Source organism: Vidua macroura, chromosome 30 (genome assembly GCF_024509145.1).
Source record: "Vidua macroura isolate BioBank_ID:100142 chromosome 30, ASM2450914v1, whole genome shotgun sequence".
In the NCBI taxonomy this organism is placed as follows: domain Eukaryota; kingdom Metazoa; phylum Chordata; class Aves; order Passeriformes; family Viduidae; genus Vidua; species Vidua macroura.
In genome coordinates this window covers 486,735-513,920 of record NC_071600.1, presented here as the reverse complement: position 1 = coordinate 513,920, position 27,186 = coordinate 486,735, and the positions used below count along the sequence as shown (strand labels likewise).

The 27,186-nt window shown below is 56.5% G+C and overlaps 3 protein-coding genes and 2 long non-coding RNA genes across 12 annotated transcripts in view; 2 read left to right on the top strand and 3 right to left on the bottom strand.

Annotated features, from left to right (window-relative positions):
• Positions 1–2,109: 2,109 nt before the first annotated feature.
• LOC128820796 (uncharacterized) lies at positions 2,110–3,850 on the bottom strand. The gene is made up of 3 exons (XR_008440954.1): positions 3,252–3,850; positions 3,042–3,140; positions 2,110–3,009 (listed from the first exon to the last, which is right to left on the bottom strand). It is a non-coding gene; the product is annotated as an uncharacterized LOC128820796 (long non-coding RNA).
• Positions 3,851–6,835: 2,985 nt separating this feature from the next.
• Positions 6,836–27,186, top strand: part of LOC128820757 (uncharacterized) — a 28,528-nt gene continuing 8,177 nt past the window's right edge. The window contains exons 1-7 of one of the 2 annotated variants that reach the window (XM_054001586.1): positions 6,837–7,096; positions 7,357–7,428; positions 7,517–7,588; positions 7,677–7,775; positions 8,217–8,324; positions 8,787–8,961; positions 9,665–9,922. In XM_054001586.1, the coding sequence (XP_053857561.1) occupies positions 6,991–7,096; positions 7,357–7,428; positions 7,517–7,588; positions 7,677–7,775; positions 8,217–8,324; positions 8,787–8,961; positions 9,665–9,689 (657 nt within the window). In that variant the 5' untranslated portion in view covers positions 6,837–6,990 and the 3' untranslated portion in view covers positions 9,690–9,922. Of the gene's footprint in view, positions 7,097–7,356; positions 7,429–7,516; positions 7,589–7,676; positions 7,776–8,216; positions 8,325–8,786; positions 8,962–9,664; positions 9,923–27,186 lie in introns of those variants that run through there. The other variant, XM_054001587.1, reaches the window with a different exon arrangement.
• LOC128820671 (serine/threonine-protein kinase pim-1-like) lies at positions 9,952–14,777 on the bottom strand. 6 transcript variants are annotated; one of them, XR_008440928.1, is made up of 6 exons: positions 13,713–14,777; positions 13,584–13,634; positions 12,985–13,354; positions 12,582–12,758; positions 11,060–12,292; positions 9,952–10,064 (listed from the first exon to the last, which is right to left on the bottom strand). XR_008440928.1 is itself a non-coding variant. In XM_054001470.1 (6 exons), the coding sequence occupies exons 1-6, from the start codon at positions 14,710–14,712 to the stop codon at positions 11,962–11,964; spliced, it is 1,899 nt and encodes a 632-aa protein (XP_053857445.1). In that variant the 5' UTR covers positions 14,713–14,777; the 3' UTR covers positions 10,957–11,961. The 6 variants fall into 6 exon arrangements, 3 of the variants coding, with proteins under 3 accessions (XP_053857445.1, XP_053857446.1, XP_053857448.1); XR_008440927.1 differs by lacking the exon at positions 9,952–10,064 and adding an exon at positions 10,660–10,774; XR_008440929.1 differs by lacking the exon at positions 9,952–10,064 and adding an exon at positions 10,660–10,774 and having other exon boundaries at positions 11,070–12,292.
• Positions 17,863–20,766, bottom strand: LOC128820785 (uncharacterized). The gene is made up of 3 exons (XR_008440943.1): positions 20,373–20,766; positions 18,992–19,109; positions 17,863–18,875 (listed from the first exon to the last, which is right to left on the bottom strand). It is a non-coding gene; the product is annotated as an uncharacterized LOC128820785 (long non-coding RNA).
• Positions 21,230–24,610, top strand: LOC128820758 (U2 small nuclear ribonucleoprotein B''-like). Of its 2 annotated transcripts, XM_054001588.1 has the most exons (4): positions 21,252–21,296; positions 21,861–21,946; positions 22,633–22,805; positions 24,254–24,610. In XM_054001588.1, the coding sequence occupies exons 2-4, from the start codon at positions 21,874–21,876 to the stop codon at positions 24,545–24,547; spliced, it is 540 nt and encodes a 179-aa protein (XP_053857563.1). In that variant the 5' UTR covers positions 21,252–21,296; positions 21,861–21,873; the 3' UTR covers positions 24,548–24,610. The 2 variants fall into 2 exon arrangements, 1 of the variants encoding a protein (XP_053857563.1); XR_008440933.1 differs by lacking the exons at positions 21,861–21,946; positions 24,254–24,610 and having other exon boundaries at positions 21,230–21,296; positions 22,677–24,247.

Below are 27,186 nucleotides of genomic sequence, written 5' to 3'. Positions count from 1 at the left end.
CACCAAAAAAAAAAAAAAAAATTCTGTTACTCAAGAGTTGTTATTCTCATGTCACACTTTTCTCTCAATGGCCTCGGGCTGCACATTGGGCGCCGAAATTGGTCTTGATTTACAAGACAGGTGTCTGCTAGGGGTGGCCGAAAAAAAGCCTCCCGTGGAATGGAGAATGTAAACCCCCTCGCTCCAAATTATTAGAATTGTGAAATCAAGGGGCTCTCAGGCAAAGATGTGGGAATAGCAATAACAGTTCTTCACTAGTGTGTACAATAAAGCAAACAAACAGCAGCACCTCCGGCGCTGGCAGCAAACAGAACAGGAGCCCAGTGCAGCCTTTCGGCCGCGGCACTTTCCCTGCGGTGCAGCTCCGGGCACGGCCGGCAGGGGCGCTGGTGGCTCCCGGGGGGCAGGGCAGGTGCGGTGATCCCCGCGCGGCTGCAGGGGGCGCTCCGGCGCGGGCTCGGGGAGCACGCGGCCATGGCGGCTTTGTCCCAAGGCGGCAAGGGCTGGAAGAAGGCTCCGCTTCACAAACCCTGGGGGCAGCCGGCTCCAGGGCCCCAGCAGGACTCTCGGAAAGCAGCAAGCTGGGCCGGCAGGATGTCTCAGCAGGCAGGGGGTGAGGGGCTCCCAGCAGGGCAGGGAGAGCCGAGCTCAGGATCCCGGGCACCCGAGCAGACGGGGATAGGTCTCTCTTTTAGTGGGGCAGGTGTTAATAAGGTCCCAGTTTAGGGGCTGTTCTCACGAGCAGAGGCTCACCCCATGACAGAGGAAGCAGCTGTGGGCTGGGCTCCAGCAGCAGCAGTGAAAACTCCCTTTCCCAAGAGCAATGGCTCTGATCGTCCTCCTCCCAAATAAAGGGATCAGCCAATAATCACCAGCCAATGATAAGGAACGAACAGAAAGGAAAAACCCAACCCCTAAGAGTTTAAAGTTAGAAAGTGTATGTTTATTGCGACGCCAGGCAGTGTGCGGGATTGCTCCCAAATGCACACTGCACCTTTCCAATGATTACAGAGTCCTTTTATCCACACAAGAATTGAATACCCAAAGTACCAATACATATTCATCATTTTGGTGCATCCCATTCCTCGCTTCCTATGCTAATCATTCCAAAAGCTGTTAAGCATGCATAGTTTGTTCCTTGAAATGGGTCGGTGGTCCCTTTCATGGGGAGGGGTCCCAAAATGAGGAAATCAATGAAGTCTTCCTCATTCTGGCCTATCTACCTTTTCAATGCAAATATGACAAATGAACCTTGGTAGAACTCCCATTCCCTGTCTTCAATTGCTTTCAGAACAGAGGAGGCCCACAAGAGTCTTCTGTTCCTAAAAGCTATTTGTCACTTTCTATAGTCCTCATTAGAAACCCAGCTAACTAAACATGGTGTTGACAAGCAATCAATTCTTAGTTAACTGCTAACTCTTAACTTCATCAATGCCTACTAATTGATTTTAATTAACTCTAGTAAGGCTTACCTCTAACTCAAATCTTAGCCCCTCTAAAATCTCTCAATCTCTTCAAGTTGATGTTGCACAGGCAATTCCTGCAGGGTCCCACGTGCGGCTGAACCTGCAGACAGGAGAGAGAGAAGCCAAGCTCCCAGAGAGAGAAAATGGGGAAAGTGACAGGAGGGAAGAGAGAAGAAGGAAAAGGTAGACGTGGAACCATGGCCCCCAGCAGCAGCAGCCACAGGGCCCAAAGCCCCCCGCCCCCTGCCCAGCACAGCCTGCCCTGCCCCTCCAGCTGTCACCCGACTGGGGGACAGGGGCCAGTGGCCGCTGCCAGCAGCAGGAACGGGGGCAGGGTGAGGCTTGGCTTTTGTCTCTTGAACAATCCGGGCACAGGGCAGTGCAAGGCAGGCTGGCAAGCGAAGCCCGGAGCCTTTGGAGGCTCCAAGCCCTAAACATCAGCCCCTGCAGCAGCCCAGATCCGGGTGCCACAGTTCCCGAGGCTGTCATGGCCTTCAGAGCATGAAGGTGGATTTTGCATCCCTGCGGCCTGATGCCGCCTCCCGGTCCAGGAGTCCCCGTGGCTCCAGCAGCAAGGGTGGCTGAAGGCTTCCTGCCTGCTTTGGGCCATTGCTGCAGGGGCCACTGCTGTCAGAGCCCCCTCTCTGCTGCTGACAGCTCTGCTCCTGGGGACACTGCTCTGGCCCAGCCCAGGAAGAGCAGCAGTGCCCAGTGCCAGGAGTGGTGTCAGTGGGAGCCCCTGTGCACAGGGACCCCCAGCCCCAGGGTGGCCGTGCCAGCCCCCCCAGGGACCTCCAGCCCTGGCAACCCAGAACAAGTGGAAACCACAACTGTGCAAACGCCGCCTGGGCCCAAAGGAATTGCAAAGAGAACTGAGATTTTAAAAAGAAACAGTATTTTTTCCCCAAAGATCAGCAAAACCTAGGATTTACAGAACATGTTTCATTGCAACAATCCTTAGAACAACATCAATCTACAGAACATGTTTACATGGGAGGCCATAGACTAACAATCTACAGAACATATTTACATGGGTGCTTATAGACTAACAAATGTCCTAACATACTTACATGGGTACCTATAGTCTAACAACCTTCCAAACATATTTACAGAAAACCGCGAAACTTCAGAACATATTTACAGAGGGGTGATATCTGTTGCCCTCATCTCCATCGGTCTTTGAAGAAAGGCCGCAGCAGGGCTGGACTCTGCTGCCAGCAGTGGCCCAGGTGGGCTGGCAGCTGGGCCCCAGGGGCTGGGACAGGGCTGGCAGGGCTGGCATGGCCCCAGGCAAGCGCAGGGCAGGCCGGGGCTGCTGCTTGTGCCACCACAATCCAGGGCCCCCTGCGGGCACCGTGTCCCTGAGCGGGGCCATCCAGCCCAGCCCCAGCCTGGCGTCAGGGGACACACTCTGCCTGTGGGCTGGGCGTGGGAAGCATCTGCCTCTCTTGCTCCTGGGGCTCCATCTTCATCCAAGGACCATGGGCTCCTCCTCATCCTTCTCATCGACTTCCATCTCCTCCATCTTGTCCTCCACATCAATCTCCATCTCCTTGATGTGTCCTCCACGTCGACGTCCATGTCCTCGGCAGTCTCTTCCGTGTCCACCTCCATCATTTCTTCCCTATCCAGCACCATGTCCACTTCCATCTCCTCCACGGTGTCTCTGGCCGTCTGCAAGAGGCAGCACAATCTCACGGTGGGCTTGCTGTCCCACACCACCCATTCCCACATGGCTGCAGACTGCCCAAGCAGGGTGCCCCCCTCCCTGGAATGGCACTGTACCTCCACTGGGGCAGCAGCGCACATCCTGCCGGGATTGGCTTCAGAGCAGGCAGCAGCAAAAGCCCAGGCAGCAGCAACAGCTCAGCACTGACGGGCAGAGCGAAGGGCGAGGGAGAAGTGGCCCTTGGCAGCAGCTGAAGTGTCTGCTGTGCTCGTTTCCAGGTCCTGGGCCTTCCACCTGGAACACTCGGGGAGCTGTGATGTCACAGAATGGACATTTAAAGGCCATCCAGTCCAATGCCCTTCAGTGAGCAGGGACAGCTTTGACTAGGTCAGGTTGCTCAGAGCACGAGCTTGAATGACTGCAGGGATGGATGTCCACCTCTGTGGGCAACCTGTGCCAGGGTTTCAAAACCTAGAGTGCAAAAAATGGGTTTCTTTCATCTAGTCTGAATCGACCGTCTTTTAGATTACAACCATTCCCCCACAGTCTGGTCACATAAGGCCCTACTAAAAATTCTGTCCCATCTCTTTTACAAGCCCCCTAAGGTACTGAAAGGCAGCAATCAGGTCTCCCTGGAGTCTTCTCTCTTCCAGGCTGAACACCCCCAGCTCTCCCAGCATGTCTCCAAAGCAGAAGGGCTCCAGCCCTCCGAGCATTTTGTCCCTCCTCTGGACTAGATCAAACAGAACCATGTCCTTCCTGTGCTGGAGACCCAGAGCTGGATGCAGTACTCTGTCATGGTAGAGACGGAGACAATACAAAGCAACACCCTCCATTTCCAGAAGGCTTCAAACCCTGTTTTTATTCTAGCATGCATGCTTTTTCTACATTCTTACAAAGCTCCTAAGTTTACTCATTGGTCACGAGAGACAAGCAAAGTGCTTATTGGACTAGGCAGTTGCGGGTTTCTCTTATTTATCCTTCTTGCTTTCTTGGCTTCTATGTCAACGACCTTGGAAGAAAATTCTTTCAGCGGTAAACATAGATCCTCTTATCAAACTTCTCTCTGGCTCACAGAAGTCGCTGTAAAAGGCGGGAATCTTTAAAAGTAGAGGGTTTTGGGAAAGCTGCAAAAGGCAGGCCTCAGAGACAGCAGAACTGTAATTAGAAAAAAGCAGTAGCTGTAAGATTTGTCAGCAGAAAAATTATATAAGAAGTGGAAAAGTAAGGATAAATAGTACAATGGTCTGTGTATTAATGCTTGGCTAGAATAACTCCCTAGGCTACAGAAAAGTATCTCTAGCAAGATATTAGGAAGTTCTAAGCTTACTAATGGAGCTCTGTGCATTGGGTTTTAAGGCTTACAATACAAGTAGGTATTGTATTCAAAAGAAATAAATCAAACAAATATTGTTTTAATAAAAGGTACGTGTGCTTATAGTGATTGGATAAATCTATTGTCAATATGCTTTTGCTTTGTGTGATTGGTCAAAAAGCTTTTAAAGTAATTTGTACCATTAAGTTCTTTGTCTGCTGCCGGGGATATGAGCTGCTGGCATCTGCCCATTGTCATAACCATGGAATGAGACTGATGCTGGAAAAGAACCAGCTCGAGACGCGTTCCTCAGCAGTCCCGTCCCGTTGGTGATTTGTACATAGAACCCCGGCCAGCAATATAAAACATCTTCCACAGTACTCCAGGTGGAGTCTCACCAGAGCAAAGAGGTGGAATCACCTCCTTCACCCTGCTGGGCACTCTGCTTTGGATGCACAAGGCTGGCTCATGTCCAGCCTCTCATCTAGCAGCAGCCCCAAGTCCTTCTTGGCCAGGCTGCTCTCCATCCCTTCATGCCCCAGGCTGTGAGATCAGCTGGGCAGGGACTGTGTCACAACCCTGGGACAGAGCTGTTGGGCAGGATGAGATCCCTGCCAAAGAAGGCAGATCCCACTCCCCACACAACTCCAGCCTGGCCATGAGGTCACAGCAGGCTCTGGGGTCACAGCAGGCTGAGGGCACAGCAGGCTCTGAGGTCACAGAGGTGCCAGAGCCCCGTGGTTGCACAGCACCACAAGGACCCAGCAGTCAGTCCTTGAGCACAACTGTTGCGGCAGCAGCGGCGGTGGCAGCAGTGGTGCTGACATTGGGACAGCGGTGTCAGGACAGTGGTGGCAGCAAGAGCTGGGGACTGGCAGAGGGCAAGGCACCATGGCCCTTGCTCTGCGCTTCTTCCTCCCGCTCCTCCTGGCTGTGGCCCTGCCTGCCAGGGCTGCCCAGGCTGCTCCGCTGCAAGCGCGGGGAGCAGGTGAGCCGGGAGCCTGGCTCCCCTTTCCCGGGACAGCGCTCCCTGCTCCCTGGGAAGTGCTGGGGGATGGTTTTTCCCCTGGGCTTTAGGGAGGGTTTCCTCTGTGGGAGGGAGAGAGCCCCCAGGGGCCCTGGGCTGCTCCAGCCACCCTCCCAGGGATGTTGCACAAGGCAAGGAAATCGTGTGGAGAGTGGCCAGGAGCCAGCCCAGAGCTCCCCAGGCCCCTGGGCAGCTTTGGCCATGGCCATTCTCATCTGGCCCCCACAGCCTTACCCGACCTCCTTGCAGTGCCCAGTTCCCAAAGGCACAGGGGGATCCCAGCAGACCAGGAAATGGTTCTGATCTCTGATCCCTTCTAGGCTGGGATGGCGACATGACTTATCTGGATGCCCCATTGGATGACAGCTTGAATCTCTTGGAGAATGCTGGAGGCAAGTTCTCTGTGTGCATTTCCTGAGAGAATAATCAGTGCCTCATGAGCCATTTCCCTTCCCAGAATCACAGGGTTGAAAGATTCTGGAAAACTTGTCTGGCTCCATTCTGGATGCCTGAGGGATCCCACAGAATGGCTGTCAGTGGCAGGAAGGAGCATTTAGCTGTCCATCGTCCTCCCGTGTGCAATTCCAGTGTGCGCTTCCGTGTGCTCTGTGCAGCCACGGAGAAGAGCAGAGAGGGAAGGGGCCGGGCCCAGGGCTGTGCCCCGGGGCTGTGCCTTTTGCATCTCCTTTGCCGGTCCTGGGGTGCCTGAGCTGCTCCTGCAGCTGCTGCCAAGCCCTGGCCCTGCCTGGGGCTGGGTTTAGAGCTGCTGGCAGCTCCAGGGAATCCTTTCTCCCCCGAGGACGGCCCTGCAAGGGACTCCTTCCATGCCAGTGTGGGGCCACCCCAGGCACGTGGTCCCCCTGGCCCTGCTCCTGAGTGGAAGGCAGAGCTGAGGGAGTGCTTTGGAGGGCACCAATCACCCAGGGGCACTCACTGCCACTCTGGCCTGAAGGGGACATGGAACAACTTTCTGTTAAGGTCCTCCTCCATGGAAGAACGCAGACACTGGAGACAAGAAATCCCTGGAGGCAGCCAGACACCTGGACCAGATGCTGAGTGATCTGGAGAGACGCCGTGGTGGGTGCATTTCCCTCAGCCTTCCCCTGGGACTCAGCAGCCGGGGGCTTTCCCTGCACATCTGGACACGCCGTGCCCAGCACAGAGGGAAGGGATCCATGGCAGCCTGGCTGCCCCGCTGCTGCTTTCCTGCCCTGCAGGGCTGTTTCCCAGCCTGGCCTGGCTGCAGCTTCTCCCCAGCCTCTGCAGGAAGGCATTTGGATCAGCTGGCAGGGAGCCCAAACTGCACCATGGGCCTGAGATTCCTGCAATTTCCCGGTCTCTGGGTAGATCAGGAATGGCACCTGTTTGGGGAAAGGAGTGCCCTGGCCAATCCCAAAATTTTTTATGATTTCGTGAACCATGAGTTTGACCAGTATTGCCTCTTGAAGATGCCATCTCCCAGAAAGGGGAATGGCTCCATCTAATCCAGCTGTGCCTCTTCCTATCTCCAGAGATGAACCGAAAGGCTGTACTGAAGGCAGCATTTCCTGGAGGAAGCAGTGGCCCATTGGCAGCCCCTGCTGCAGGAAGTGAGGTGATGCCAGGCAGAGTCACAGCAGGTAATTGCGGAGGCTTGAGCTGCTGTCTCTGCTGTGTGGCAGGACCTACCCTCCAGGGATGTTGCACAGGGCCTGCAAAGAGTGTGGAGAGTGGCCAGGAGCCAGCCCAGAGCTCCCCAGGCCCCTGTGCGGCTTTGGCCATGGCCATGAAAATTTGGCTCCCACAGCTGTACCCGACCCCCTTGCAGTGCCCAGTGCCCTAAGGCAGAGGGGGATCCCAGCACACCATGGAAATGGTTCTGATCTGTGATCCCTTCTAGATGAGAGTGCTGGGATGGCTTCTCCAGCAGCTGGGATGGAAGATGGTTTGGAACCCTTGGGAGTTTCTGCAGGTAACTTCTCAACTTCCCCTCAGTGAATAATCGCTGACAACCTGGCAGGAAGCAGGTGACAGAAGCTCCTGTGCCTGTTGAGTTACAGGTGTGTCTGCAGGGAAGACTTTTCAGGCTCCTTTCCTGGTTGCTGTGCACAAGCCCGGCTCCCATCGCAGGGGTGAGTTGTGTGTCCCTGCTGACCCCACAGGCTGAGCCCTGGTTTTGTGGGATCCATTCCTGGGGAAATGGACATGCATTCTCTTAAGGTCCTCCGAGAGGGAGGAACAGAGCTACTAAACACATGAAGACCCTGGAGGAATCCAAAGAACTGGACCAAATGCTGAGTGACCTAGAGAGACAGCATGGTGGGTGCATTTCCCCCAGCCTTCCCCTGGGACTCAGTAGCCAGGGGCTTTCCCTGCACACCTGGACACGCTGTGCCCGGCATAGCGGGAAGGGATCCATGGCAGCCTGGCTGCCCCGCTGCTGCTTTCCTGCCCTGCAGGGCTGTTTCGCAGCCTGGCCTGGCTGCAGCTTCTCCCCAGCCTCTGCAGGAAGGCATTTGGCACCAGCTGACAGGGAGCCCACACTGCACCACGGGCCTGCAATCCCCTGCAATTTCCGAGTCTCTGGCACGTCAGGAGTGGCAGCTGTTTGGGGAAGGGAGGGCCCTGTGGCGGCCCCAAGAGCCGTGGCCTTTTCCTGATCTTTATCCATGTCTTTGAAAAGTAGAACTTCCTGAAGATGCCATCTCTCCAATGGGGAATGGTTCCACCTGATCCAGCTGTCCCTTTTCCTTTCTCCAGAGATGGACCAAAGGGCTTTGCTGAAGGCAGCACTTCCTGGAGGAAGCAATGGCTCCGTGCCAGCCCCCGATACACGAAGGGAGGAGATGCCAGACAGTGCCACAGAAGGTGATTGCTGTGCCAGGCTCAGCCAGGCTGAGCAATCCTGCTGGGGTCCCTCCGTGGGAGACACGTCCCAAAACCTGGGAGTGGCTGCACGGGGTGCCCATGGTGGGGAAAGGGCAGAGATGGAGAGCAAGGCTCCTGTGTGTCCTGACAGGGCCTGACTCTGTCCCCTGGGGCTGGGGGAGCTGTCCCAGGGCAGGGAGGGCCAGGGCTGGCAGGGGCTGCTCAGGGATGGGTTTGGCCCGTGTCCCTCGAAGCAGCGACTGCCCAAGCAGCTGCGCTGGCCCCGGGCTCTCCTCCCGGCCTGCTGGGCTTTGTTGGGTGGCACAGCCTGTGCCAAGGGGCGGCAAGGGGCCTGCAGGCCCCAGCTCTGGGGGAAACAGAGAACGTCCTGGCCGTATCCACTGTGCTGCCAGCTCGGCAGTGCGGCACAGCACGGGCTCACGCTCCCCATTGCTCCCACAGACGTTATCACTGAAACAGGAATATTTGCCCCGGATCCAGTGCGCCTCCCAAGAATTGTCTGCCCCCAGCATGCGCGCAGGTCCTGCATGATAGGCACGGTGGTGACACTGTTCACCGTGCCCCTCATGCTGATCGGCTGCTATCTTGGCATTCGGAAGCTGTACCAGAGCAGACAGTCAGTTGTTGATTTTTCTCCACAGCTTTCTTGTAACTCTGCTCATAGCATTGCTAGCCTGACTCGTAGTCATGCTGCACTGGAGCTGTGGCCAGTCCGTGGTTGTCCAAAGAACTCTGCTGAGGGCTCTGCTGCTGCCCAGTGCTTTCATTGGCCTCTTCATTGCTGGCCCTTGTCCTGGGGGGCCCGCTGGGGCTGCAGCCAGTGCTGGCTCCCACTGAGGCTGCCAGGCCAAGAGCAGCCCCGGGGGCACAGGGCAGAGGCAGAGCAAGTTCTCAACAGTATTTGGGCCACACAGCTCTGGACAGGACAGTGCTTATTTAGTAGCTCATGTAAAGTTTCATGGTGACAGTGATGTTACCAGACAAGCAAATTTGCTCCAGTTCAGTGTTCAAACAAATCCAACCTGATGAAGGTTTGTCTTTGGCCTTGAGGCTTGCTCTTCGTGTGAGCCCTGTTCTGGATTGATTCCCACTGAGTCTTGGAGCTTGTTTTGGGTGAAGGCTCATCCCGGCCCTGACCCTTGGCAGTTCTGGGCTCAAAGGGACCGCCGAGGCCGCACTGCACGTGACTGGGCTTCAGGGCTCCATTAGCAAAGGCCTTTGAGAAGTTTAAATTACTGTATTCTTACTCTTTGGTTTTCTTTATGGAATTCCTTCCCTTTTTTTTAAACTTAATTTTAAAAAAACAAATTCTTTTCCAGTGCTTTTTCCAGTTATTTGATATAGTGAATGATGGCTGGACCATCGAGGATCTCGTCTCGACGGTGGTAGCTCTATTCCCCTTCCTCTCTTTTCTCTCTTTTTCCCTTTTCTGTCCCTTCTATCGCATTTGCTGTTGGTACCTAAATAAAGATGCATTTGTTGTGATTAAAGTGATGGTCCCTTGCCATTTGCAGTTTTGCACTTTTGGGATCGGTTAACAAACCATCACAAACACCCCGCAAGAGTGGATTGTGACCGGTTGTGGGGGGATCCTTTGGTCTCTTGGATGGGGGAGGGAGCGGGGAAATGGAATCAAGATGAGACAGGGATCAGCCAGCCCCACGCCAGGCAGCGTTTTCTCCTCTGAGAGCTCCTCTGAGCTGAGCGAGCTGGTGAAGCCTGCGGAGCAAATGAGAGCCGGGACTGAGGGAAAGGCTGCCTGGGAAGGAGTCAGATAAACCCGTGTGGGCATTTCCCTTTCCAAGGGGCTCCTGGGGAGACAAAGGAGACAAGAAGGATTCCCCGCCTCACGACATCTCCTTTTTCCCCTCAGTAGCCCTATTGAAGTCACTGCTTACAAGAGTTTACTTGATCCCCTTGATGCCAGGGAGCACCAAGAACTTGAACCTTGCTGGAGTCCAGCCCTGCCTGCCTGTCACCGAGCAGAGGGGAAAGATGCAGAACCTGGGCAGGGGTTGAGTCAAATTGGCATTTTGCCACTTGTGATTTCCTCCCAGCTTTTGCAGCAGGGCGACAATCCCATCGCTGCAAACCACTCCCTTTGGCAAGGCACACGTGGGCCTCGCTGGAAGCTCAGGGCTCTTGAAGGGGCTGCTGCAGTTGGCAACAGGAGCTGTTGTTGAACTTTTCACATTGCTTAACCCCCCCTGCCAAATGCCATCAAGTGGCTGAGGAAGGACACAAAAAGATTACCCTGGAGAAAGGGAGGCCAAAAGCTTGGTAAAGGATGAAAGAAATGTTCTGATCATGACGATGACAAAAAAATAGAACGATTTATTTCTGACAGCAAATGAACACCCGCCGCCCTCCAGCCCTCCCAGCCTGGCATGCCGAGCGGAGCCGTTTCCATGGCATGAGGTGCTGGCAGCCTGCAGAGAGAAACCAGAGAGCCACGGTCAGTCACAGAAGGCTCCTGTGCCCTGTCCTGCCATGGCCTGTGCCCGGGCCAGGCTGCTGGCTGTGCTCAGAGCCCAAACCTCCCGAGCCATTCTCTTGTTTCGAGAGAAGGGCAGCGTGGCAGGCCACGTTCCACCTCCTCCACTTCAGCACAGCACAGCAGCCTCCTCAGCAGCTGCAAGGGCGGGATGCCCGTGTGCCCGCTGCCCTCTGCCCGAAGCCCTTCTGCCAGCCCAGCTGTGGAGCCGGGTACCCACCTCTGCAGACCTGCTGCCAGGAGAGGAGCCGATCCCACACAAGGTCCTCGTCCTTCTTGAAGGGGATGTCCCTGCAGGCCGTGGCCCCTGGGGTAGCGCTGGCACTGGATGTGCTCCACGGACGGTGCAGGCGCTTCCCCGTCCAGTATGGGCACCAGGTGTAATCTTCCTGGGAAAAACAAAGAACAATTGCATGAAAGTCAATGCAAAACAAGACCTGGAAACAAGAAAAACCTACACAGCCTGTCACCGTTTCACAGGCCTGAGGAGAGTCTGACCACTCCATGCGAGAATGAAACCTGTCCATGGGTGGGGAAAAACCCCACCTTTCCCGCCCGTAAACGCACCCCTTCCTCGAGGGCCTGCAAAGCAGACCAGCTGGGGCACAGCTTCAGAACCCGTCCCCCTCTGCTGCCCCCATCCACATGGATGGATGCTTTGTCAGGCTGGCTGACCCCGCCCCAGCCTGTGCCAGGCTGGCTGGCAGAAGCTGTCAGCAAGGCCAGGAGCCGGCTCCCCTTCCACAACATCCGTCCCCTGTCCCACCAAAAAGCAGCTCGGCAGCCGGGGGAAAAATTAATATTCCCCAGCGCCGCCGAGCGGGGAACCTGCGGCGCGTGGCCAGGCCAAGCCCTGCCATGCCTGGAAGCACGAGCATCCCCCCGCCCCTGCGCCGGCTGGGGACTCATCTTGATTTCATCGGGGCGCAGAGCGTATCCTCCAGGAAGGGGCCGCAGCCAAAGCCGATCGGCTTTGCCCCGCCAGCGACCAGCTCCAGGATGGTGTTCCCAGCTCCACGTGGTGCTCCAGAAAAACACGCCAGCTGTGCCTCGGCTTGCGGGGACATCCCGATGCCATTGAGCTGCAGGGGGATGTTTCCCCTGTTCCAGTCCGTGGCACCTTCACCGCACTGCCACCACTTCTCCAATGGCACGGGGAGCACTGAGCCGCTCCCTCCACAACTCGCCGGGGACCAGCGGAAGCATCTCCTCGGCTGCGCTCTCTCCTCCGTGCTGTGGCCGCAGGGAAACGCTCCGGGGTTTTCTTGGAGTGCCACCAGACGCGTGCAGCTGGTACTTGCTGGGCTCCTGGATCCTACTGAGCACAGGGATGGATCTCTGCTGTCTCCTGGGCCAGGCAGGGCTCCTGCAGCCAAGAATGCTCAAAAAGGTCTTCCAGTGATGGCCTGTCTGCCGGGTCCATGGATAAACACCACCTGATGAGGTGCTGGCACTCTGCAGAGAGAAAACAGAAACCGCCGCTCAGCGGGACAAGGCTCCTGTCCGTGCTCTCCCACATTCCACAGTGCCCAGGCCACACTAGGAGTGCTCGGAGCTGCAGCCAAATGCTTCCCATCGATCCTCCCTTTTGGAGGAGAGCAGCACAGAGGCACACGTGCCACCTCCTCCAGCTAAGCCCAGGAGATCAACCGCCTCACTAGCTGCAAGAGCAGGACACTGATGTGCCAGCTGCCCCCTCCCAGCCCCGTTCCTCCACCCGAGCCTTGAAGGTGCATCCCCACCTTGAGACACCCGGGGCGGGAAGAAGAGCTGGCCCCAGACGATGTCCTCGTTTGTGTGGAAAGGAAGGTGCCCGCAGACCAGGTGATAGAGCAGGATGCCCAGGGACCAGATGGTGGCTGGCTGGCCATGGTAGCAGCCAAAGAGGATCCACTCCGGTGGGCTGTACTCCGGCGTTCCTATGGGACACGGGCACAGCTCATCAGGCCGATGCTGCTCCCTCCCTCCCTCCCTCCCAGCCAGCCCCGGTTCCACAACAGCCAGCCCCTGCCCCGCCGAAAAGCAACTTGGCTGCAGCCGGCTGAAGGAGGATTCTGCACCCTCCCCTCCCTCTCTCCCTCTTCCCCCTCTGCCAGCCAAGGGGGGAACCTCCGCTGCCCGGCTGGGCCCCGGCTTTGGGCTCACCTGACATCCGGGTGTAGAACGTGTCCTGGAGGATCGTGCCGCAGCCGAAGTCGATGAGCTTCGCCTCGCCCGTGGCCAGGTCGACGAGGACGTTCTCGGCCTTGATGTCGCGGTGCAGGACGCCGCGGCTGGTGCAGTGCCGCACGGCCTCCAGCACCTGGCGGAACAGCCCCCGCGCCACGGGCTCCGTCAGGAACCCCCGCTCGTGCAGGAAGTCCCAGAGGTCCTGACAGCGCTGCGGACGCTCCATGACCAGCGCGAAGCCGTCGGGCAGCTCGAACCAGTCCAGGAGCCGCACGACGCCGCGGAAGCCAGGGCACGACACCATCCACAGCAGCGCCAGCTCCAGGGGCACCAGGGCGCCGTTGTGCTGCGGGGGGACCGCGATGCCCTCAGCGGGGCCGATGCTGCGCCGCGCCTCGGCCACCCCCTGCCCGGCCCCGCCGCCGCTCGCCATTGCCCGGCCCGGGACGCTGCGCGGGCCCCGCTCACTCCCCGCTCGCTCCCCTCGCAGCCTTCCGGCTGCCACCCTGCCGGGCCTCGCCTTAGCCCCGCCCGGCACGCCCCGCCGCCTTCTCCCGCTGGCCCCGCTCACTCACCAGCCGCGCCCACTCCGGGATGCGATCGCGGCACACTCGCTTGATGGCCACCTGCAAGCCAAGGCGAGCGCCGGGCTGAGCTCGCTGCCCGCCGCCTGCCGCCCCCTCCGCTCGGGCCCCGTCTCTTACCGGGGCGCCGTCGGCGAGCCGGGTCCCGGAGTAAACGCTGCCGCAGCCGCCGCTCCCCAGCAGCGGGCCCTCCCGGTAGAGCTGCTCCAGGGGAGGCTTCTCCGCCCGTGCGGGCGGCACCGCGCTCCCGCTCTTCTGCCCCGGCAACCCGAGCGCCCGGCGCGCTGCTGCTTGCCGAGCCGCCCCGGGCTGCGGCGGCTCGGGGCCGGCGGCCGAGCTGACGAGCGGCGGAGCTCGGAGCGGGGAAGCCGCCGGCGACGCTGTCGGCGACGGGGCGGGCGCGGGGCGGCAGCGGGGCGGCTGCGGGCGGAACCGCGGCAGGGGCTTCGCTCGGGGCCGCGGCCTCGGCCGGGGCCGGGCCAGAGCCCGCGCCAGGCGGAGCCAAAAGACCGCGCTGCTCCGCCAGCACCAGAGCGAGCGGCACTTCCAGCGGCGCCACAGCCAGTACGGAGAGAGCCCGGCGGAGGCGGCTCCGCGGCGGGACGGGCAGGGGCGGGCACGGGGCGGCCCCGCCGAGGGGCCCCTTGCGGGACGCGGCATCAGCCGGGCTGGGAGAGGCGGGACACGGACGGGACGGGACGGGAGTGGAGTGAGTGTGAGAGGGAGAAGGGGATGGGAAGCGAGTGGAAAGTCGAGCGGAAAACCGATCGAGAGAAGCGCTGCTGCTGCTGCTGCTGCTGCTGCTGCTGCTGCTGCTGCTGCTGCTGCTGCTGCTGCTGCTGCTGCTGCTGCGGAACCGCCGCAGCTCGCGAACGTTCCTCCGTTGCCTCCGCGAACCCAACGGAGGAGCCGCCGCGAGCCCCGCGGAACGAAAGATAGAAACAAACAAATAAAACCCCAAAGGAATTCCTATTAGAGAAGTGACCAAATCAAACAATGTAGCAATAAAGAAGAGTCTTGGCTTGTGGCTTCTTTCTTCTTTGGCTGAGGTGAAGCATTTCATGGGGAAGAATTGCCTCTTCTGACACTTTCCAACAGTTTTTGGACAGGAGTGCAGCATTTAATTTTCAAGTAGAAAAGGGAAATCGTGTCATTAAATTCATCTCTTTTCATCCTCTGTTGAGACAGTTGCAGATTGCCAAAGGACATGGTCTGCAGTGTGGAACTTGGGGCCAAGTTTGTTTTTCTGCCAGAGGATGAGGAGGGGAAGTATCCCAGAATCATGGAGTCGTGGCATGGTTTGGCTCGGAAGGGATCTGAAAAATCACACGGCTGCAACCCCCCTGCTGTGGCTGGGCACCCCTTGCACTAGCCCGGCTTGTCTAGAGCTCCATGCAGCCTGGCCTTGAGCACTGTCAGGGACAAGACAGCCACACCTTCTCTGGGCAACCTGTTCCAGGAGAGTCTTTTTTCTGAATCCCTCACCTAAACCAACTCTCTTTCCATTTGGATCCATTCTCCCTTGTCCTGTCCTTGCCTGCCCTCACACAAAGCCCCTGTCCAGCTTTCTTGTAGGTTGCCCTCAGGTCCTGGAAGGCCACAGTTGGATCAAGTCTCAGTCTCTTGTCCAGGCTGAAGAAGCCGAGCTGTCTCAGCCTTGCCTTGCAGGAGAGGAGTGTTATAGCTACGTATTATAATATTGGCTTTTGCAAATATCAAAGTGGATTTTATATGTGTGATATTCAAATAACTTTGTTCCAAAGATAAAGTTTCTAATTTTGTTGCTAATTAAGCTTAGACATAGTAGTGCAATAGCTGATAGAAGTCTGCTTGTGTTAAAATGCCTGCTTGGATGGGATAACATCCAATGAACACAGGATGAGGACACTTGCTACAGATCTGCCAAGGATCAGCACTCACCGTCTGAAGGCAGTGTGGACCAAGGCCCGAACTGGAAGTGATAAAGAGAAGGAGCCAAACCCCAGCCAGGAAACACGCATGCTCTGAAAAGGCGGACCCAAGGAGGAGCCATGTAAAATAGTTCCTGGAAAATGTAAACTAGGTTATGGATATGGAGAAGGGGCTGTGAATATGCAACAGGCTGATGTGAGGGAAAAGGTATTTAAGGGGGATCCCCGAAGGTAACAGGGTGCTCTTGGCTGAGTGCCAAGATGCACCTGGCCATAAATAACCTTTGCTCCATGGTCCTTGTCTCCTATTGTCCTTTATTAAACTTTTTACATTTTCACAGGAGAGTGAACGTGTTTTTCAAATGGGCTACACATGCTTATACACAATTCTAGGAACACTAGTAATTTTGTACTAAAATGATTGGGTGAACCATCCCATAAACAAACTTATCCATTTTGCAATATGTTTTGCTCATAGAAGTTGATTCAATCTTCTTTCTTGATTCAGTCTTCTTGCAGTCTTCAAAGCTCTGTTTCTTCTTGCCAAGACATTCTGACTATCAAATCTTTTATGCTAATCAGGTCCAAAGTTCATCAGCTCACTTCTCTCCTGGCAGCATGGCTGCGTCTATGCAAGGAAGGAAACACTAATCGAGAGAATTCCACTAAGGTGAAGGTGGCCTCAGCCTCCCGTGACCGAGCTGCTGGGTATGATCTGTCAGATCCCCTTGAAGGAGCCTCTAGTATGTATGGCCAGGGAAGAAATGGGAACCAGGGCTAGAGGGGCCCTGCCTCGAGCCAGGGAGAGGCACGGGAAAACCGGATCTCTGGTCAGCGTGGATCCGATGGCCTGGCACATCAGAGCCACAGAAATATGAAACCTTAGCTGATACTGGTGCGCAGTGTGCCCTGATACCATGGGGACATGTGGGGGCAGAACCTGTTTCCATTGCCGGGCTGACGGGGGGATCGATCACAGCAATTGACCCTGTTGGGAGCCGAGGTGAGCCTGACTGGGAAGGAGTGGCAGAAACATCCCATTGTGACCGGCCCAGAGGCCCTGTGTATTCTGGGCATAGACTTCCTCCGGAATGGCTACTACAAAGACCCAAAGGGACTCAGGTGGGCTTTTGGCATAGCTGCTGGAGAGGCAGAGGACATGAAGCAGTTGAACACCTTGCCTGGACTATCAGAGCACCCATCTGCAGTAGGAATCCTGAGGGTGGAAAAGCAACAAGTGCCAATTGCTGCCTCGACAGTGCACCGCCGGCAGCATTGAACGAATCGGGATGCCGTGATCCCATCCACAGAATGATCCGTGAGCTGGAGAGCCAAGTGGTGGTCAGCAAAACCCACTCACCCTTCAACAGCCCCTCTTGGCCTGTGCACAAGTCTGACAGAGAATGGAGATTGGCTGTGGACTATCGTGCCTTGAATGAAGTGACTCCACCGCTGAGCACTGCTGTGCCTGACATGCTGGAGCTCCAGTACGAGCTGGAGTCCAAGGCAGCAAAGTGGTACGCCACTGCTGACATTGCTAACGCGTTTTGCTCCATTCCTCTGGCAGCAGAATGCAGGCCTCAGTTTGCTTTCACCTGGAGGGGCGTGCAGTACACCTGGAACCGACTGCCCCAGGGGTGGAAGCACAGCCCCACCAGCTGCCATGGACTGATCCAGGCTGCACTGGCAAAGGGTGAAGCTCCAGAACACCTGCAGTGCATTGATGGCATCACTGTGTGGGGGAACACAGCAATGGAAGTATTTGAGAAAGGAGAGAGGATCATCCAGATTCTGCTGGAAGCCGGTTTTTGGAGAATGCACATTCCTGAGTAAAACCAGATTTTGAGCCCTCTCTACCTGGTCACCCACAAAAAGAACGATTTCCACTGGGGCCCTGAACAGCAACAAGCCTTTGCCCAGATCAAGCAGGAGATCGCTCATGCAGTCGCCCTTGGCCCAGTCAGGACGGGACCAGAGGTGAGGAATGTGCTCTACTCTGCAGCCAGGAACAATGGCCTGTCCTGGAGCCTTTGGCAGAAGGTGCCTGCGGAGACTCGAGGCCGACCACTGGGATTCTGGATCCAAAGCTACAGAGGGTCTGAAGCCAAGTACACTCCCACAGAGAAGGGAATCTTGGCCGCCTATGAAGGAGTTCAAGCTGCCTTGGGGGTGATTGGCACAGAAGCACAACTCCTCCTGGCACCCCGACTGCCGGTGCTGGGGTGGATGTTTCAAGGAAAGGTTCCCACATCCTGCCACGTCACCGACACCACACAGAGCAAGTGGATTGCTCTCATCACACAGTGCACCCGTACTGGAAACCTGAATCACCCTGGGATTTTGGAAATAAAAACTGGACAGAAGGTGAAAACTTTGGTCTCACTGATGAAGAGGAGCAGGAACAAGTGGCATGGGCTGAAGAAGCTCCACCATACAACCATCTACCAGCAGAGGAAACACGCTACGCTCTTTTCACGGACGGTTCCTGTCGCATCGTAGGGATGAACCAGAAGTGGAAAGCAGCCGTATGGAGCCCCACACGACAGGCTGCACAAGCTACTGAGGAGAAGGTGGATCAAGTCAACTTGCTGAACTCAAGGCCGTTCAGCTGGCCCTGGACATTGCTGAGAGAGAGAAATGGCCAAAACTCTGCCTTTATACCGATTCATGGATGGTAGCCAATGCTCTGTGGGGCTGCCTGGAAAGGAGGAAAAAGGCCAACTGGCAGCTTAGAGGAAAACCAATCTGGAATGCTGATGAGTGGAAAGACATTGCCTCTCGGATGGAGAAGGTACCTGTGGAAGTCTGCCATGTAGATGCCAATGTCTACAAGAGTCGGGCTAATCAGGAGCACTTAAACAACGAGCAGGTAGATCAGGCTGCAAAGACAGAGGTGTCAAAGATAGACTTGGATTGGCATCACAAGGGGCAGTTGTTCCTGGCTCGATGGGCTCACGATGCCTCAGGTCATCAGGGCAGAGATGCCACCTATAAGTGGGCATGAGACCGAGGGGTGGATCTAAGCACGGACAGGATTTCTCAGGTTATCCATGACTGTGAGACGTGTGCTGTGATCAAGGAGGCCAAGCGGGTGAAGCCCCTGTGCTATGGTGGGCGGGGGTCCAAGTACAAGTATGGGGAGGCCTGGCAGATTGACCACGTCACACTGCCCCAGACACGCCAAGGCAAGCGCTACGTGCTCACCATGGTAGAAGCCACCACGGGATGCTTGGAGACCTCCCCTGTGCCTCACAGCACTGCCCCAACACCATCCTGGGCCTGGAAAAGCAAGTCCTGGGGAGGCATGGCACCCCTGAGAGGACTGAGTCAGACAAGGGGACTCATTTCAAGAGCGGCATTACCAACACCTGGGCTAGAGAACATGGCATCGAGTGCGTGCACTGAGACCCGCACTGAGACCCCCCCAAAAAAAGCCCAAACCCAGGCACCCCCCGGCATATTTGGGCCGAGCTCCCCCTCCCCGGGCACCTGCGGGATGGGGGGCGATACTCCCGGGGCTGCGGCGACTTCAGGCAGCGCCAGGGCCCCGCGATTCCTTCTCTGCTCTTCTCCGGCTGCTCCCTGCTGCCGCTGCGCCTCTTCCCCCCTCCCTCCTCCTCCTGCCCCGTTCCCGAAGGCCGAACCGTGAGGGGAAAGGGGGCGAGGAAAGGGCGGGAACCGTGAGGGGAAAGGGGGCGAGGAAAGGGCGGGAACCGTGAGGGGAAAGGGGCGGGGCCAAGGGGACCGGGGGGGACCAGGGAGGGCTCGGGGCGTTTGGGGCTTTTTTGGCCTTTGGGGGATTGTGTTGGGACTTATGGGGGAACTGTTGGGGTTTTTGGGGAGAATTATTGGGCTTGGGGGGGAGTTGGGTAATTTTGGGAGGTTTTGTGGATTTTGGGGGATTTGGATTTTGGGGGGATTTACTGGCACTTTGGGAGGGGGGTGTTTTTCTGGTTGTGTTTGGGGGTTTATTGAAATTTTTTATTTTTTCATTTGAATTTTGGAAGGTTTTACTGGGATTTGGTGGGGATTTTGTAGGATTCTCTTCAATTTTCGGGGCTTTTATTGGAACTTTTGGTGGATTTTGGAGGGTTTTACTGGAATTTTGGGGGTATTTAGTAGGATTCTTTTGGGATTTGGTTTTTGGGTTTTTTTTTGATTCTTTGGGTTTTTTTGGGTGTTGCCAGGATTTCTCTGGGACTTGGGGCAGATTTTGTGTGATTTTTTGTAGTTTTGGGAATTTTTTGAGGGGGATTTGTGGGGTTTAATTGGGATTTTGGGGGGTTGAGATTTCAAGAGATTTTGTGGGCTTTTATTGGGATTCTAGAGTGTTCTAGTAGGAGTTTGTGAGATTTAACTGGGATTGTGTGGATTTTATTGGGAGTTTTGGAGATTTTAAGGAAATTTTGTTGCCTCTCAGACCTTCCCCACACCCAGGGACAACCCCAAAGCCCCCCAAAATTCCACTGAAACCCCCAAAATCCCCTAAAAATCCCAATAAAATCCTCCAAAATCCCAGAGAAACCCACAAATTCCCAGTGAAACCCACCGAAATTAAAAAAAACTCCCAAATTTCGATACCCCCCCCCAAAAAAACAAACCCTGCCAAAACCCTAATAAAACTCCTGAAATCCAAACTCCCCAAATCCAGACCCCCCCCAAAAGCTTGTAACCCCCTAAAACCCAGTAATTCCCTCTAAACTCCCAAGAAAATCCCCCAAAAGCCCAAAAAAACCCCCCAAATAATCCCCACAAAAACCCCCAAACCCAAAAAGCCCCCCCAATCTCCTGAAAGTCCCCCAGAAATGCCCCAAAATCCCCCAAATCCCAAAAAAAAGCCCCCCAACCCCCCCCCAAAGCCGCCCAGAACCCCCCAGACTCCCTGGGGGCCGTCCTGGATCCGGGGGCACCGGCCGGTGGAACAGGAGCCACTTCAGGGGCCCTCGGAGCTTTTTGGGTAGGGGGCACCATGGGAGACCCCCCAAAAACGGGGAAGGGGAACCCCTTTTGTGCCCCCTCCCCCCAAAAACCCCCAGACCCCGGTTCAGGGTGGGCCTGGGACCCCTCGGGACCCCCAAATCTCCCCCAGGACCCCTCCAGGAACCCCAAACCCCCCTGAGCCCTCCAAGGTTGGCCCAGGACCCCCTGGGAGCCCCCAGACCCCAATCGGGCCCAGCCCAGGATGTCCCCTGGGACCCCCCAGGCCCTTCCCAAGACCCCACCCAGGACCCTTCCAGGACCCTCCAGACCCCTCCCCAAACCAACCCGGGACCCCCCAGCCCCTCCCCAGATCCCCCCAGGGCCTTTCCCCAAAACCCCCAAACCCCCCCAAGACCCTCTCCCAGAACCCCTCCAGAGCCCCCAAAGCCCCTCCCTAAAACCTCCAAAACCTCCCAGGACGCCCCCAGGACCCCCCAAACCGCTCCCCAAACTCCCCACAGAGCCTCCCACGCCCCCCAGGACCCCCTGTGCGGACCCCCCTCCCCCAGCTGTCCCGGCCCCTCAGCAGCTCCCGGAGCCTCCGTCCTCTCCCAGCGCCTCCCCCGCTCTCTCCAGCGCCTCCCGCAGGACCCGCCCAAGCCCGGGGCGGGCCCGGGGCCGCCGGGGGAGGGGCCGCCGCCTCCGCCCCGCCTCTGATTGGCTGGAGCTGCGCGAGGGAGGCGGGCGTTACTGAGGGGAGCCGCGCGGTGATTGGTTGGTTGGGCACGGGGCGCGCCGCTATTGGCTGGAGGAGCCGGCGCGCGCGGCGGAGGTGGGAGATTGTGAGGGGAGAGCGGCTGAGGAGGGAGCTGAGGTGGGGCCGGGGGAAATTGGAGGGGTCTGAGGTGGGTCTGGGGAGGTGTGAGGAGAAATTGGGGATTTTGGGGGCGATTGACGGGAAATAGGGGGGTGTGCGGTGCGTTTGGGGGGAATGAGGGGGTCTGAGGGGGCTTTGGTGGGTCTGCAGGGACTTTAGGGAGCTTTGGGTGGAGCTTAGGAGGGTCTGGAGCGTTCTCAGTTGTGTTTAGGAGGATCTGAAGGAAATTGGGGAGTCTGAGGGGATTTTGAGGGAGTTGTGAGAGGAACTGGGGGATCTGGGGGTTCTGAGTTGAGTCTGAAGGGAATTTGGAGGAGTCTGAAGGGATTTCATAGGGTTTAGGTAGGGTTTGGGGATCTGAGGGGGATTTGGGAGAGTCTTATGGGATCTGGGGGGTCTCAGGCGGGTCTGAGGTCAATTCTGGGGGCACTGGGGCTGTATGAGGGTAATTGGGGGGGTTAGGTGGGTCTGGGGTGGATTTGGGGCTCTGGGGGCACCTGAAGGGGGATGCCAGGGGGTGAAGGGGTCGCAGACGCCCCCAAAGCTCCCCTGTCCCCACAGAGGGGTCCCGGCCATGGCGGTGCAGGACCCCCGGCCCAAGCCCAGCATCTCCATCAACAACCTGAACGAGGAGATCAAGAAGGACGGTGGGGGGGGGGGGGGGGGCTGGGGGGTCCTGGGGGGTCTGAGAGTGTCCCTGGGTGTCCCCAGGGGCTCAGGCTGTCCCCTGGGTGTCCCCAGAGCTGGAGCGCTCTCTGTCCCCATTGTCACCTGTCCCTGTGCCAAGTGTCCCTCTGTCCCCTGTGTCCCCAGAGCTGGAGCAGTGTCTGTCTCTGTTGTCACCTGTTCTTGTCCCCAGAGCTGGAGCAGTGTCTGTCTGTGTTGTCACCTGTCCTTGTCCCCAGAGCTGGAGCAGTGTCTGTCTCTGTTGTCACCTGCCCTTGTCCCCAGAGCTGGAGCAGTGTCTGTCTCTGTTGTCACCTGTCCTTGTCCCCAGAGCTGGAGCAGTGTCTGTCTCTGTTGTCACCTGTCCTTGTCCCCAGAGCTGGAGCAGTGTCTGTCTCTGTTGTCACCTGTCCTTGTCCCCAGAGCTGGAGCAGTGTCTGTCTCTGTTGTCCCCTGTCCTTGTCCCCAGAGCTGGGGCAGTGTCTGTCTCTGTTGTTACCTGTCCTTGTCCCCAGAGCTGGAGCAGTGTCTGTCCCCTCGCTCTGTCCCCTGTGTGTCCCCAGAGCTGGAGGTGTCCCTGTGCCTGTTGTCCCCATTGTTGCCAGAGCTGAAGGAGTTCCTGTCCCTGCTGTCCCTGTCCTTGTCCCCATTGTCACGGTGTCCCCAGAGCTGGAGAAGTCCCTCTGCGCCATTTTCTCGCACTTTGGGCAGATTTTGGACGTTTTGGTGTGGCGCAGTCTCCGCATGCGGGGCCAGGCCTTTGTCACCTCCAAGGAGATGAGCAGCGGCACCAACGCCCTGCGCTCCATGCAGGGCTTCCCCTTCTACGGCCAACCCGTGGTGAGACAGAGACTGGGGCAATTCTGACATTTGGGGAAAGAACTGGAATTCTGGGGGAAACCGCCAAACTCTGGCCTCAAATATCCCCAAATCCAACTTGGAATCCCTCCAAATTCACCCTGAACAGCCCAAAGCTTCCCCTGCTATGACAAGCCCATGGTGAAACAGAAATGCTGGGGGAAAATCCTGGAATTCTGGGAAAAAAAAAAAACAAAAACCCCGAGGAAAAGAACCAAATCCAACCAGGAACCCCCAAAGCTTCCCCTTCTATGACAAGCCCATGGTGAGACCCAAATCCCTGGGAAAATCCTGACGTTAGGGAAAAAATCCTGAAATTCTGGAAAAAATCCTCAATTCCTTGGGGGGGAAAAACCCCAAAATGCAGCCTCAAATATCCCCAAAATCCAACCAGGAGCCCCCCCAAAGCTTCCCCTTCTATGACAAGCCCATGGTGAAAGAGAAATCTGCAGAGAAATCCTGGAATTTTTTTTTAATTCCTGAAATTCTGGGAAAAACCCCAAAATCTTGGGGAAAAAACCCAAATCCAGCCTCAAGTATCCCTAAAATCCACCCTACAACCCCCCAAAGCTTCCCCTTCTGGGACAAATCCACAATGAGAGCAGAATCCTGGGGAAAATACCCAAATTTTGGGAAAAATCCTGAAACTCTGGGGAAAAAAGCCCAAAATTCAATTGGGAACCTACCCAAAATCCTGTGGAAAATACCCAAATGCAGCCAGGAACCCCCCAGAATTCACCCTGAATCTCCCAAACCTTCCCCTTCTACCCCATGGTGAGACCCAAATCCAGGGGAAAATCCACAGATTCTTGAAAAAACAGGAAATTTGGAGAAAAGCCCGAAATCTGTGGAAGAAAGGGAAATCCAGCCAGAAATCCTCCCCCAATCCCCTGGGAATGACCCCAAGTCCCTGTTGGAACCTCCCCAATTGCTCTGAATTCTCCCAAAATCCTGCTGAAATTCCCCAAATTCCTTCTAGGACTTTCCAAAATCCCTCAAAAACTACTCTAATTGCTGTTGGAACTGCCCCAAATCCCATCTAGAGCCTCCCCAAATCCCTCAGAACCCCTGAAAATCTCTCAGAAAACCCCAAAATCCCTCTTGGAACTGCCCCAAATCCCAGATAATTCCCCCAAAGCCCTCAGAAAGCCCCAAATCCCCTCTGGGACCTCGCCCAGATCCCCCCAAAATCCTCGGGAACGACCCCAAAACCCCCTGAGCCGTCCCCAGATCCCCCTGGACTGATCCCAAATCCCCTCTGGAAGCAGCCCACAGTCCCCTGGCACCGGTCCAAATCCCCTCTGGAACCTCCCCGAATCCCTTGGGCAGCCCCAAATCCCCGAGAAGCCCTGGGCAGCCCTGGGCAAAGCCCCAAGTGCCTGTGGGCAGTGCCCGCAGTCCCTGCTGGAGATGCCCCGGGTGCCCCGCAGTGCCCGGTGCCCGATGCCGGGATGTGCCGGCCCAGCGGATCCAGCGCGCCCCGACGGGCTCGGCCATCCCGGCCAAGGGAAGGGAACGTTCGTGGGGCGGGAGCGGGAGCGGGAGCGCCAACGGGACAAGCGCAGAGCCAAGGGGGGAGAGGCCCCGGCCCCAAACAGAGCGGGGCCGCAGTGCAGGGATGGTTTGGGGATTGTTCTGCTGGGATTTGGGGCACTCGGAGGGATCTTGGTGGGGTTTTTGGGGTGGGTTCCGTGAGGTTTTGTTGGGGTTTGGTGGGATTTTGAGGAAGTTTTTGTGGGGATTTTTTGGCTGGATTTCCTTGGACTTTGGGTGGGATGTGAAGGGACTTGGGGACATTTTTTGGGGGATTTGAGAGGGGTTTGGTGGGATTTTGGTGTGGATTTTTTCAGTGGATTTGGGGTGGATTTTGTGGGTTTAGGAGGGCTTTTGGGGAATTTTTGGTGGGATATTTTGGGTGATTTGGAGGAATTTTTTGTGTGGATTTTGTGCAATTGGTGGATTTTGGGGGGATTTTTATGTAGATGTTTCTGTGTGGATTCTGTGGGATTTTCATGGTAATTTAGTGGGACTTTTTGAGGGATTTTGGGATTTTTCTGTGGGATTTAGGGGGATTTCAGGGGGATTTATTGGGGATTTTGAGGGATTTTTGTGGGCTTTGGGGTGATTTTTGTGGAGGTTTTTGCTGTGAACTTTGTGGGCTTTTGGGTGGAATTTTTGTGGGTTTTTGGTGGGATTTTGAGGGAATTTTATGAGGACTTTTGGGTGGATTTTTTGGGTGAATTCCGTGGCATGTTGGGGCAATTCTATGGTGGATTTAGGGGTGTTTTTTGTGGAATTTTTGTGGGGATTTAGCTGGGATTTTGGGTGGATTTTGTGGGATCTTTTGAGGATTTTTTTCTGGACTTTTTGTGGGGATTTGTTGAGATTTTGGTCTGATCTTTTGTGAGGTTTTTGAGGAGATTTTTATTGGATTTTGGTGGGTTTTTTGGGGTTTTTTTTAAGTGAGATTTTTGTGGGTTTTTTTTGAATTTTGGTGGGGTATTGGTGAGACTTTTGTAGGTTTTTTGGGATTTTGTTGGGAGTTTTGTGGTTTTTCTTAGGATTTTGGTGGGATTTTGGGCAGATTTCTATGGGGTTTTTTTTAGATCTTGGGCAGATTTCTGTGGTTTTTATTTTTTCTTTTTTTTTTGGTGGGATTTTGGTGGGGTTTCTGTGGGTTTTTTTCTCAGGATTTTGGTGGGATTTTGGGCAGATTTTTTGGTGTGTATCCAGAGTGACTTTGGGCAGATTTTGGGCCTGGTTGGGGCAGATTTGGGGCAGCTTTGGGGCTGATTTTGGGGTTTTTCTCACATTTCCCCCAGGTGTGGAAAGCCCCGAAGCACATCCTGTTCCTGCCCGAGCTCCCTGAGCAGCCCCAAGAGCTGATGCTCTCCGTGCTCCTCAGCCAGTGAGATCTGGGGCAGCCCCGGCATTCCGGGGATTCCGGGGATTGCGGCCGGGCTTTGGGGCATTGGGGGATTTTGGGGCTTGGGGGGCTGAGAGGGGTGAGGGGGGCTTGGGGCTGGATTTTATTGGAAAATATCGGGACTTTGGGGTGAAATGTCTGGGTTTTTAGGGAGTTTGACCCCAAACTTTGGGGCTTGAGGGCATTTGGCACCTTGGACTTTGGGATTTCCAGGTGTTTCACCCCACAATTTGGCAATTGGGGGTGTTTGACAATCCCAGAGTTTGGGATTTGGGAGTTTTTTACCCCAGGAGTTGGGGATTGGGGGTTTAAAGCCCAAACTTTGGGGGCTGGGGGTTTTTGACACCTAAGGACTTGGGATTTGGTGGTATTTGACCCCAGGCTTTGGGAACTGGGGGTGTTACAAACCCCAGATGTTTCGAACCCCAGGATTTGGGGTCAGGGGGATTTAACCCCAAAGTTTGGGAACTGGGGAGTGTTTGACACCCCAAGATCTGGGATTTGAGGGCTTTGATGCTAAAATTTCGGGTTTGGGGCGGGGGGGGGAGGTTGACATCCCAGAGTTTGGGTTTGGGGGTGTTTGAACCCGCAGGATTTGGGATCGGGGGGAGGTGACCCCAGGATTTGAGGTGACCCCTAGGATGTTTGACCCTCGGGTTTGGGGTCGAGGTTGGGATCGGAGCCATTCCCTGGAAAGAGCGGCGGGATCGAGAATGGGAAGGGGAACGGGATCGGGGAGAGACCCTGACCCAATCCCGGACCCCAATCCCAGGGAGAGACCCCGCCCCCGTCCCGGAATGGACCCATCCCCACAGTCCCGGACCCCTCCCCAATCCCAGCCCCTCCCCAGTCCCAGACCCCTCCCCAGCCGCTGAACGGACCCTCCCTCAATCCCAGCCCGCCCCGATCCGGACCGGAGCCATCCCCGGAGCCTCGCCCATTCCCGGACCGGACCCTTCAATCCCTTTTTGGGGCGGCTCCTGCCGCTTCCAGCCCATTTTTGGGGGTTCCGAACGGCTCCGGGGACCCTCCCCATTTTGGGGGTGTCGGGGTGGCCCCAGAGCCGCCCCGAGGGCCGAGGGGGGATGGAAACCCCCAAACCCGAGGGGCTCCTGGGGGTGCCCAGTTCCTCCCGTCCCCACCCCAAAACAGATCCTGGCCAATCAGAGCGCGCGGCGCTGATGACGATCCAGTTGCCGGGCAGAAACTCGGCGTACTGGCCCCGCCCGGCGATTTTCAGCCAATCAGCGCCCGGGTCGGCTCTGACTCATCAGTTGCCAGGCAGGGCCCAGCGCCTCTCACAGCGCTAGCCAATCAGAGACCGCGCGGGGCCATTTCCAGCCAATCAGGGCGTTTGCCGCTGATGACTCCTCAGTTGCCAGGCGGACCCGCAGCGCCCAGCGCTCCCCGGGAGCGGAATTTGGGGAGGGGGGAGGT

Coding starts and splice junctions, on each gene's coding strand:
- LOC128820671 (XM_054001470.1), bottom strand. CDS start 14,712: ATGCTGCACTCCTGTCCAAAAACTGTTGGAAAGTGTCAGAAGAGGCAA. Junction 13,355..13,583: donor TCCCGGAGTGGGCGCGGCTG/GTGAGTGAGCGG, acceptor GTCCCCCCGCAG/CACAACGGCGCCCTGGTGCC. Junction 12,293..12,581: donor CCCGCCCCGGGTGTCTCAAG/GTGGGGATGCAC, acceptor CTCTCTGCAGAG/TGCCAGCACCTCATCAGGTG.
- LOC128820758 (XM_054001588.1), top strand. CDS start 21,874: ATGGCGGTGCAGGACCCCCGGCCCAAGCCCAGCATCTCCATCAACAAC. Junction 21,947..22,632: donor CGAGGAGATCAAGAAGGACG/GTGGGGGGGGGG, acceptor CGGTGTCCCCAG/AGCTGGAGAAGTCCCTCTGC. Junction 22,806..24,253: donor CCTTCTACGGCCAACCCGTG/GTGAGACAGAGA, acceptor GGTGCCCCGCAG/TGCCCGGTGCCCGATGCCGG.